The sequence below is a fragment of the Cyclopterus lumpus genome, chromosome 10 (assembly GCF_009769545.1).
Source record: "Cyclopterus lumpus isolate fCycLum1 chromosome 10, fCycLum1.pri, whole genome shotgun sequence".
NCBI classification, from domain to species: domain Eukaryota; kingdom Metazoa; phylum Chordata; class Actinopteri; order Perciformes; family Cyclopteridae; genus Cyclopterus; species Cyclopterus lumpus.
The window spans coordinates 25,656,728-25,669,931 of record NC_046975.1 but is presented as its reverse complement, the minus strand read 5'-3'; the positions used below and the strand labels follow the sequence as shown (position 1 = coordinate 25,669,931).

Here is a 13,204-nt window from a genome sequence, read left to right as displayed (position 1 = left end):
TAATATAATAAATACAGTCTGTTTACTAGTCACATGGTAATATAATAAATACAGTCTGTTTACTAGTCACATGGTAATATAATAAATACAGTCTGTTTACTAGTCACATGGTAATATAATAAATAAAGCTTGTTTACTAGTCACATGGTAATATAATAAATAAAGTCTGTTTACTAGTCACATGGTAATATAATAAAGCTTGTTTACTAGTCACATGGTAATATAATAAATACAGTCTGTTTACTAGTCACATGGTAATATAATAAATACAGTCTGTTTACTAGTCACATGGTAATATAATAAATAAAGTCTGTTTACTAGTCACATGGTAATATAATAAATAAAGCTTGTTTACTAGTCACATGGTAATATAATAAATAAAGTCTGTTTACTAGTCACATGGTAATATAATAAAGCTTGTTTACTAGTCACATGGTAATATAATAAATACAGTCTGTTTACTAGTCACATGGTAATATAATAAATACAGTCTGTTTACTAGTCACATGGTAATATAATAAATACAGTCTGTTTACTAGTCACATGGTAATATAATAAATAAAGCTTGTTTACTAGTCACATGGTAATATAATAAATACAGTCTGTTTACTAGTCACATGGTAATATAATGAATAAAGCTTGTTTACTAGTCACATGGTAATATAATAAATACAGTCTGTTTACTAGTCACATGGTAATATAATAAATAAAGCTTGTTTACTAGTCACATGGTAATATAATAAAGCTTGTTTACTAGTCACATGGTAATATAATAAATACAGTCTGTTTACTAGTCACATGGTAATATAATAAACACAGTCTGTTTACTAGTCACATGGTAATATAATAAATAAAGTCTGTTTACTAGTCACATGGTAATATAATAAATAAAGCTTGTTTACTAGTCACATGGTAATATAATAAATAAAGTCTGTTTACTAGTCACATGGTAATATAATAAATAAAGTCTGTTTACTATTCACATGGTTATATAATAAATAAAGGCTGTTTACTAGTCACATGGTAATATAATAAATAAAGCTTGTTTACTAGTCACATGGTAATATAATAAATACAGTCTGTTTACTAGTCACATGGTAATATAATAAATAAAGCTTGTTTACTAGTCACATGGTAATATAATAAATAAAGTCTGTTTACTATTCACATGGTTATATAATAAATAAAGTCTGTTTACTAGTCACATGGTAATATAATAAATAAAGCTTGTTTACTAGTCACATGGTAATATAATAAATAAAGGCTGTTTACTAGTCACATGGTAATATAATAAATAAAGGCTGTTTACTAGTCACATGGTAATATAATAAATAAAGCAGAATTTACTAGTCACATGGTAATATAAAAAATAAAGGCTGTTTACTAGTCACATGGTAATATAATAAATAAAGCGCATTTACTAGTCACATGGTAATATAATAAATAAAGCTTGTTTACTAGTCACATGGTAATATAATAATAAAGCTTGTTTACTCGTCACATGGTAATATAATAAATACAGTCTGTTTACTAGTCACATGGTAATATAATAAATACAGTCTGTTTACTAGTCACATGGTAATATAATAAATACAGTCTGTTTACTAGTCACATGGTAATATAATAAATAAAGCTTGTTTACTAGTCACATGGTAATATAATAAATAAAGTCTGTTTACTAGTCACATGGTAATATAATAAAGCTTGTTTACTAGTCACATGGTAATATAATAAATACAGTCTGTTTACTATTCACATGGTTATATAATAAATAAAGTCTGTTTACTAGTCACATGGTAATATAATAAATAAAGCTTGTTTACTAGTCACATGGTAATATAATAAATACAGTCTGTTTACTAGTCACATGGTAATATAATAAATAAAGCTTGTTTACTAGTCACATGGTAATATAATAAATAAAGTCTGTTTACTATTCACATGGTTATATAATAAATAAAGTCTGTTTACTAGTCACATGGTAATATAATAAATAAAGCTTGTTTACTAGTCACATGGTAATATAATAAATAAAGGCTGTTTACTAGTCACATGGTAATATAATAAATAAAGGCTGTTTACTAGTCACATGGTAATATAATAAATAAAGCGCATTTACTAGTCACATGGTAATATAAAAAATAAAGGCTGTTTACTAGTCACATGGTAATATAATAAATAAAGCTTGTTTACTAGTCACATGGTAATATAATAATAAAGCTTGTTTACTCGTCACATGGTAATATAATAAATACAGTCTGTTTACTAGTCACATGGTAATATAATAAATACAGTCTGTTTACTAGTCACATGGTAATATAATAAATACAGTCTGTTTACTAGTCACATGGTAATATAATAAATAAAGCTTGTTTACTAGTCACATGGTAATATAATAAATAAAGTCTGTTTACTAGTCACATGGTAATATAATAAAGCTTGTTTACTAGTCACATGGTAATATAATAAATACAGTCTGTTTACTAGTCACATGGTAATATAATAAATACAGTCTGTTTACTAGTCACATGGTAATATAATAAATACAGTCTGTTTACTAGTCACATGGTAATATAATAAATAAAGCTTGTTTACTAGTCACATGGTAATATAATAAAGCTTGTTTACTAGTCACATGGTAATATAATAAAGCGTGTTTACTAGTCACATGGTAATATAATAAATAAAGTCTGTTTACTAGTCACATGGTAATATAATAAATAAAGTCTGTTTACTAGTCACATGGTAATATAATAATAAAGCTTGTTTACTAGTCACATGGTAATATAATAAATAAAGCTTGTTTACTAGTCACATGGTAATATAATAAATAAAGCTTGTTTACTAGTCACATGGTAATATAATAAATAAAGCTTGTTTACTAGTCACATGGTAATATAATAATAAAGCTTGTTTACTAGTCACATGGTAATATAATAAATAAAGCTTGTTTACTAGTCACATGGTTATATAATAATAAAGCTTGTTTACTAGTCACATGGTAATATAATAAATAAAGCTTGTTTACTAGTCACATGGTAATATAATAAATAAAGCGCGTTTACTAGTCACATGGTAATATAATAATAAAGCTTGTTTACTAGTCACATGGTAATATAATAAATAAAGCTTGTTTACTAGTCACATGGTAATATAATAATAAAGCTTGTTAACTAGTCACATGGTAATATAATAAATACAGTCTGTTTACTAGTCACATGGTAATATAATAAATAACGCTTGTTTACTAGTCACATGGTAATATAATAAATAAAGCTTGTTTACTAGTCACATGGTAATATAATAAATAAAGCTTGTTTACTAGTCACATGGTAATATAATAATAAAGTCTGTTTACTAGTCACATGGTAATATAATAAATACAGTCTGTTTACTAGTCACATGGTAATATAATAAATAAAGCGCATTTACTAGTCACATGGTAATATAATAAATAAAGCTTGTTTACTAGTCACATGGTAATATAATAATAAAGTCTGTTTACTAGTCACATGGTAATATAATAAATAAAGTCTGCTTACTAGTCACATGGTTATATAATAAATAAAGCTTGTTAACAAGTCACATGGTAATATAATAAATAAAGCTTGTTTACTAGTCACATGGTAATATAATAAATACAGTCTGTTTACTAGTCACATGGTAATATAAATAAAGTCTGTTTACTAGTCACATGGTAATATAATAAATAAAGCTTGTTTACTAGTCACATGGTAATATAATAAATAGTCTGTTTACTAGTCACATGGTAATATAATAAATACAGTCTGTTTACTAGTCACATGGTAATATAATAAATAAAGTCTGTTTACTAGTCACATGGTAATATAATAATAAAGCTTGTTTACTAGTCACATGGTAATATAATAGATAAAGTCTGTTTACTAGTCACATGGTAATATAATAAATAAAGCTTGTTTACTAGTCACATGGTAATATAATAAATAAAGTCTGTTTACTAGTCACATGGTAATATAATAAATACAGTCTGTTTACTAGTCACATGGTAATATAATAAATAAAGTCTGTTTACTAGTCACATGGTAATATAATAATAAAGCTTGTTTACTAGTCACATGGTAATATAATAAATAAAGCTTGTTTACTAGTCACATGGTAATATAATAGATAAAGTCTGTTTACTAGTCACATGGTAATATAATAAATAAAGCTTGTTTACTAGTCACATGGTAATATAATAAATAAAGTCTGTTTACTAGTCACATGGTAATATAATAAAGCTTGTTTACTAGTCACATGGTAATATAATAATAAAGCTTGTTTACTAGTCACATGGTAAAATAATAAATAAAGTCTGTTTACTAGTCACATGGTAATATAATAAATAAAGCTTGTTTACTAGTCACATGGTAATATAATAAATAAAGCTTGTTTACTAGTCACATGGTAATATAATAAATACAGTCTGTTTACTAGTCACATGGTAATATAATAAATAAAGCTTGTTTACTAGTCACATGGTAATATAATAAATAAAGCTTGTTTACTAGTCACATGGTAATATAATAAAGTCTGTTTACTAGTCACATGGTAATATAATAAATAAAGCTTGTTTACTAGTCACATGGTAATATAATAAAGCTTGTTTACTAGTCACATGGTAATATAATAAATACAGTCTGTTTACTAGTCACATGGTAATATAATAAATAAAGCTTGTTTACTAGTCACATGGTAATATAATAAACAAAGTCTGTTTACTATTCACATGGTTATATAATAAATAAAGTCTGTTTACTAGTCACATGGTAATATAATAAATAAAGCTTGTTTACTAGTCACATGGTAATATAATAAATAAAGGCTGTTTACTAGTCACATGGTAATATAATAAATAAAGGCTGTTTACTAGTCACATGGTAATATAATAAATAAAGCGCATTTACTAGTCACATGGTAATATAAAAAATAAAGGCTGTTTACTAGTCACATGGTAATATAATAAATAAAGCGCATTTACTAGTCACATGGTAATATAATAAATAAAGCTTGTTTACTAGTCACATGGTAATATAATAATAAAGCTTGTTTACTCGTCACATGGTAATATAATAAATACAGTCTGTTTACTAGTCACATGGTAATATAATAAATACAGTCTGTTTACTAGTCACATGGTAATATAATAAATACAGTCTGTTTACTAGTCACATGGTAATATAATAAATAAAGCTTGTTTACTAGTCACATGGTAATATAATAAATAAAGTCTGTTTACTAGTCACATGGTAATATAATAAAGCTTGTTTACTAGTCACATGGTAATATAATAAATACAGTCTGTTTACTATTCACATGGTTATATAATAAATAAAGTCTGTTTACTAGTCACATGGTAATATAATAAATAAAGCTTGTTTACAAGTCACATGGTAATATAATAAATACAGTCTGTTTACTAGTCACATGGTAATATAATAAATAAAGCTTGTTTACTAGTCACATGGTAATATAATAAATAAAGTCTGTTTACTATTCACATGGTTATATAATAAATAAAGTCTGTTTACTAGTCACATGGTAATATAATAAATAAAGCTTGTTTACTAGTCACATGGTAATATAATAAATAAAGGCTGTTTACTAGTCACATGGTAATATAATAAATAAAGGCTGTTTACTAGTCACATGGTAATATAATAAATAAAGCGCATTTACTAGTCACATGGTAATATAAAAAATAAAGGCTGTTTACTAGTCACATGGTAATATAATAAATAAAGCGCATTTACTAGTCACATGGTAATATAATAAATAAAGCTTGTTTACTAGTCACATGGTAATATAATAATAAAGCTTGTTTACTCGTCACATGGTAATATAATAAATACAGTCTGTTTACTAGTCACATGGTAATATAATAAATACAGTCTGTTTACTAGTCACATGGTAATATAATAAATACAGTCTGTTTACTAGTCACATGGTAATATAATAAATAAAGCTTGTTTACTAGTCACATGGTAATATAATAAATACAGTCTGTTTACTAGTCACATGGTAATATAATAAATAAAGCTTGTTTACTAGTCACATGGTAATATAATAAATAAAGCTTGTTTACTAGTCACATGTTGTTATCAACAGTAACCATGGCAGCTGATCTGAAGGAACCTTTAACCAGTTTAAAGGTTTAAATGTTAACAAACGTCTCCTGAAAACAAGTCTGACAGAACTCAATAGTTTTATGAGGAAGAAACAACAAAGTATAAATACACACAACAAACATGTCAAAAATAAATAGACGCCACATTAGAGGAAGAGGAAGACCCATCGAGTCAAATTACTGAAGAACAACGAGTATAAATAAATAGTGATAGTCCACCTAAGACCAAAACCAGTACGAGAGACCGGTACGAGAGACCAAGACCAGTATGAGACCAGTACGAGAGACCAAGACCAGTATGAGACCAGTACGAGACCAAGACCAGTATGTTTCTGTTGCTATAGCAACTCAAGCTAAACTAACTTTATTATGCTTCTCTGGTCATCCTGTTGCATTAGTTTTGTTTTTAATGAGAAGATTTAAATATTAAAACCAAATGATAAATTAAAGCTGCGAGCAGCATTGATCGGGCCCTCGACAATTCACGCCCGTCGAGGGTACTTGCTGGACGCCGGTTCGTGCGGCCGAGTGTCTTTGACTGTCGGACCAAGCGTCCATGAGATACAGGTTTTTTTTCCTGATTTTTACAAATTAATATTTGTAGAGGGCACCATCAAACTCTAAATTAAAGTCAAAGCAAATGACAATACTGTTTTTTGTTAACTTTCATTCAAGTCCAACTACATCAACATGGCACTATCATGCAAATATTTAGTCAAAACGCCACCTACAGGGAAACCATGGCAATTTAGCCTGGAATTAAAAAGAAATTAACGGAAAGATCACACAAAACTCAAAATTGCCGACTTCTGGTACAGTTTAGAGCAGTTATTTTTAAATCAATATGTGTTACATACTCCTACCAAGTTTTTGATGTTTATCTCAAACCTACTGCGAGAGCTGCTTTTTGGACTGAAATTTTTAAGGATTAAAATCATATCATACAACTACATTCAAGACAGTATATGTGTGTGCTAAGTTTGGGTGTGTTTTGAGCATGTTTAGCCCCCCAAAACCTCTTTGCCTTCATGGCAAAGTGTCAATGTCACGGCAACAGCCTTGCACGAAACAAGATTTTGAAAACCTTTAATCACCAAGGATTTTAGACCACTGACCACATTTGAAGCCTATCCGATGATATGCCTAGGAGGAATGGGCTAAATTATGAAAAGAATCACACCGAAATCAAAATGGCCGACTTCCGGTACAGTTTGGAGCATGGTCCCAAGAGACTTTCTTTTTCGTCTACATGTGTTACATATGCCTACCAAGTTTTAGACATGTAGGCCAAACGTAGCACTGGGGCTGCTTACATTAATATTTGTAGGGGGCGCTATGACTAGAATTCGAATTAACATATGGATGTCTTCAGTATGTCATGACCTGTGAGAAATATGGAGCAGATTACATAATGTATGGCCAAGATTAAAATAAATTCCATTTTCATGGCGAATGGTGTTCTTTGCGGTGACGCCCTACACACAGTTTTATATTTTTAAAATCCTTTCAGAACTTTTGACTACTAAGGTCTCAAGATCACACTGCCCGACGTTGGAATGAATCGGGTTTAAGCTCCAGGAGGAGTACACTGTTTTACAACTCGCCAAAGCTTGAGGAAAAGTTAAAAAAATTGCCACTAGGTGGCGCAAAATTATCATATAGATGTCTTCGGGGTCAGTATGTCATGCCATATAAAACATATGGAGCAGATTAGATTATGTATGGCCGAGTTATAACAACTTACATTTTTATGGAAAATGGCGTAACTTTGAAAGATGTTCGAACCCACAAAGTTTTATATTTTTTAAATCCTTTGATAACTATTCATTGCCGAGGTCTCTAGAACACATAGCCAGATTTTGGAATGAATCGGGTTTAAGCTCTAGGAGTTTTCAGTTTTGCGACGTCCAAAAAAAAAGTGAAAAAAACGCGAAAAAAGGCTAAAAATGGCGATATTGAGAAATTCACTGCAGCGCCCCCTAATGTTCAAATATTACGAAAACATCAGGGTAGGTTAAGGGATACAATGTGAACATATGCTAGTAATTTGGTGAGGATGGACAAAGTTATTTGGAAGTTATGGGTCTTTAAATATTAGGCCACGCCCCATAGATGTTAATTGGCCTATATCTTCTGAACGCAACGTCATATCAACAATCTTTTCATAACCTCTGATGACATTGAACCTATAATGAAGCTCCGAACTTTTCGTGAAAATCGGACCAAGGGTTTAGGAGAAAATGGAAAAAACGTGTTTTTTTACAAAATTCAAAATGGCGGAAAATCTAATTAGGCGCATTTTATGGACCCCCGAACATATTTGTAGAGCAGGTCCAAGTGAACATGGGTAAAAGATTTCAAGTCAATCGGCCATTGCTGGAAAAAAGTATTAGCTTTTCCAACACAAGGGGGCGCCACCGAGCGAATTTTTTCGGAAACCCCAATCAGATAAGTATTTTTACCGATCCTGATATGTGTGGGAATTTTGAAGTATGCAACTTTAGGCCTAGACCCTCTTTTCCCCTTGCAAAGTGCCAGCATAATAATAATAAACATAGCGAAAACAATAGGTCCTCGACCGACTACGTCGGGTCTCGGGCCCCAATTACTGGTTATAAGATGCGGCCCGAGTTAAGATCTCCTACATAAAGACATTTCTCACTTTGTTTATCAATTGATTATAGAAAACAACAACATTCATTACCACAAAGAAGGCGGTTTGTTTTCTAAACAACAACCTTTTGTCTTGCTGTGTGAACGCGGCATTAAAAACAAACCCGGTCCTTATTGATGTGTGCGCAGCTATTTTTATTCAGTGGAGTCAGGAGGCCAGATCAGGATACATCAGTTGTGTGTGTGTGTGTGTGTGTGTGTGTGTGTGTGTGTGTGTGTGTCGGCTGCTTATAGGACAAGAGGGTTGTATTTCAGGCCTGCAGGTCCGCCTGAAGCCACACACACACACACACACAGTTAAAGTTATTAAAAGTATTTTACTAGTTTAGCCCCTGAATCTTCAGACCCACTTACAGTTTGGAGCTTCTTTTCATGACGTTGACATTTTCATACGACCAACAGTAAAATAATGTAATAATTCCCAAAGTTCACAACACAATATCGATGGCTATTTGTTGTTGTTTATCCTTTTAAAATGTGAACGTTGCATCTACGGTAATAAACAAACCCCTCTCTGTATCACTTGCAGCGGACGGTGTTATTCAAATCATAATATCATGAATTACATTCCCAGCCAGCAGGGGGCGACAGACCCTCTGCACACGACCCGGAGAGAAAACATCAGATCATTATATAAATTATTATATACAATGAAGTTGGGAATTAAACAACTGGTTTTAATGGAGACCAATCTGTCATTTCTTCAGTTGATTTGTGGCATTTTTATGCTTCTCACACTGAAAGAGTTTTTAATCAGAAACTTCTGGAAACTTAAGATTTACATTTTACTATTGTGATTATTACTATTGTCATGTCATCTTGGTCACACCATGTGATAGAAGTGTGCCAAAGTAAGTACCCGTAATAAGTAATGTGTGTTATGTTCTGCAGAAGCATAAAGACTTCATAACTTTGAGTCTTCTTTGTATTTTAAAGAAGCATTTTGAACCTCCTAAAAGATTCAATAGTCAAACTACCCCGACATAAAATACAAAATATCAGACTTACGGGCGACAGCCGCTATTTTCAATCATTAATTCATAAGACAATCTTAATTATCTCACAAAAATATAGAAGAAATGTCCAATTTCACATTTTCAAAATGTCTTCGCCTGACCAACAGATATTAATTTATTTAAATCTTCACATTTGAGCAGCTGGAACGAGTGAATGCGTCACAAAATTTTTATTTTTGTCAATCGAATAATTGACGTCTGCGTCGTCGTATTTTAAGGAAAACAAGAATACCACAAATTAAATAATGAAAATATTGTATTATTATTATTATTATTGTATTCTTTGCTGTGTTAATACTTTCAAGTTTCCTTTTACTTCAGAAAAACAGAAATCTACTTTCCCAAAGTACATTTTTACTTTATACAAATTGTTTTATTTATTAGTGGTTATCTAATAACTAAAGCTGACTGTCATATTTTATCCACCGTGCTCCTGGAAATTTGGGGCAATGATTCAAATATGATTATTTATAATGGTTCAATGGATTGTATGGTGATGAAAGCAGACGGTAAAATATCTCGACACACATGGTCTAAATTGATAATATAGAAAACCAGCATATACCAATTTACGGCACACCTTTTAACACATGAGAATATGTGGACATTTTTATATTTTTCCCTGTAATTTCACTTTAAACGGTTCTTTATTAAATGAGAAAATACTCATGATTTGTCAAGTTTTAATTCCCATTAATCTTTACTGATCATTGACTCTCATTAAACTAACAGAAGACGTTATATTGTGGTATCTATTGTTAGAGATATGACGTCCAATATTGTAGTCAGATGTGTTGTCCATACTTCCTCGATAAGTCTCAATTAAAATAAACATAACTCAAACTAGTGTGCTTTTGAGTGAAATATAACATTTATCCTCCCAACTCCACTTCTTCCTGTAAAACTTTGATCGTGAACATATTAAAAGATAGGAACTTATTATAAAATTGCAACGTACTTATTTTAATAAGGACTTTTCCTAAAAACTCAGTACTGATAAGACGAGGGTACAGTATTAATGCATACTATTAAAACCATACGACTACAGATATACAGTCGTTTAAAAATATATATATTAGATTTAGTTAATATTTCAATCCAAAACATTTATTGGGAGAATTATGAGGAAATGAATAATACAGTATATTGTTCTGGCAATATTGAAGGACAGTCTTTAAATTGCATAATACAACGACTAACTATATTATTTAAATAAACAATGACTGTTCTCACTTTTTGTTCAGTACAATTATAAATGCAAGGCACAGACTTTGAATAATTACGCCATAATATTTGTGAGGTGTTAAGTAAAATCATAAGACGACAAATATACAGCTGTGTTTTTTATTTTTGTCCTCAAGTAAAAATAGCAGTAATATTTCTTGAATTAATGATGATGAAAATACAAAATGTGTCTGGTAATATTAAAGACAGTCATTAAATTAATTAATTATATATAGTCTTTCTTCCACCGACTACCGACCGACAATTGAACCCGACAACCGAAAGACGAGCGTGGTCAGAATAAAAGATGGTGTCAGTGGAAATGACTGTACAGTTATTTTAATGGAGCTACGGGACAGTGAGGCCCGGAGCCGGAGCCAAACACCGGGGCTTATTGTTCCATTAAAGAGAACAAATAAAACGCCTTCGTACGCGGCGAGACGTGGAAACAACCCGACATAGAAACATACTTTTAAAGAGAAAGAGAGACAAACACCGGCGGTTTGAAAAGCCAACCGTCGTGTCATCGGCAGCCGCTAGCTAGCTAACGGAGAGGAGCTAACGGCGGCTCACGAGACGGCGGTTAGAGGGAGCCAGAAAGCGTTAAACCGGTCGTAATTACACACGGGAGGAAGAGGAATATAAAGAGAAGTGCGTTACCTTCGTGATTCGTTTTAAAGCCATTGTGTCTGCGTAAAGGGACCGGCTGTCGAAGTGGAGGAGGAGGCCAGCTAGGTGGCGCTAACTAGCATCTAGGACGTCGCTAGCCGTTGTAGTCTTAGCTATTGCGACGCGACGAACTCAGAACTACAACTGGGTTTGCTGCTGCTCTTGTTGTTGTTGTTGTTGCTCAAACGGGCTTTTCCAGCTCAGGTCTCGGAGACCAGACTCTCCAGCAGCACGTCAGCCCCGACGTTCAGGCTGACACTCGAATAAAGGACCGACCGCAGCGGCTCAAAATGTCTTCCGTTGCACACAGAGAGCAGCTGTCAGAGGACCGGGAGCAGGAGGTCTCACTCCGACGCGGTTTGCAGGCACCGAAGAAAACGACGCCCAACAACATGGTGGCAGGAAAAGCACTAGTTTTATTGATTGATTTATGTATTATTATGATAATAAGTTATTAATATCATGATCATTATTTATATTATTACTATTAGTAGTGTTATTATCATGATCATTATTAATAATATCATAACTCGTATTAGTATTATTGAGAAAATGACGAGTATCTTTATCCATCAAAGATCTCCTAACTCCGGTCGAGCAAGTTCCAAAGCCAAATACATAAATACTATATATATATATATATATATATATATTTATATATATATATATATATATATGTATATGTGCTTTCTATAACAAAAGTATGTACAAGCACAATGTATATTACTGCAATATTTAAGAACTAATCTAAAGTTCTTTTGCTCAGTTCAAGGTTCAGTTTTATTGCGCAATAAAATGCAGTTGAAGCTGCACACATAGAAAATGTATAAACACGTTAAAATACTAAAATAAAAAAGATCCAACATTTTATTTATCTGTGGTTTTACAGCAGCAACATATTATTTTAATTTGTTAACACATTGTCTTTATCAGTTAGGTGGAGGGACACAATATTTACTTCATTTTAATCAACCACACATTTAGATTATTCTGCTTTCTACGACGAGTATTTACAAAAACTATTTATATTACTGTAATAAAGTACAACAACCCCGTTCAACTGTGTTGTTTTGTTTAGCTTTATAGGTTTCAAACTAGAATAAACAATTAAATTAAACCTAGTATATACAAGTATATATATTTATAAAGTATGAGTAATACAAGTTGTATGTGTATTTTTAGGAGAATATCAAAGTACTTCCTGCAGACTCTATTTCAAAACACAGGGCCACATTTGTAGAAATGACACAAATCAAGTAATTCTTTTCAGTTATAAATAAACACACTTAACGGAAGTTTATATATATATAAAAACACTTTATTTAACAAATAACAACCAATGAAATGCTGGTGTTGACTGTACAGTGCCGGGCAGAGATATAAATATGAGGAGCTTTGGTTTCACACTGAAGAGACTACAACTCCTCACAGCTCGGACTTCTTTTCCCACAATGCCTTGCATCATGCGATCGCC

At 31.5% G+C, this 13,204-nt stretch overlaps 1 protein-coding gene across 1 annotated transcript in view; it reads right to left on the bottom strand.

The window, feature by feature from the left end:
* The window catches only part of LOC117737795 (ubiquitin-conjugating enzyme E2-17 kDa-like), a 17,023-nt gene extending 4,953 nt beyond the window's left edge, over window positions 1–12,070 (bottom strand). Inside the window, exon 1 of the mRNA XM_034543981.1 lies at window positions 11,722–12,070. Within this exon, the coding sequence (XP_034399872.1) occupies window positions 11,722–11,745 (24 nt within the window). The 5' untranslated portion in view covers window positions 11,746–12,070. The remainder of the gene's footprint in view (window positions 1–11,721) is intronic.
* Window positions 12,071–13,204: the final 1,134 nt, after the last annotated feature.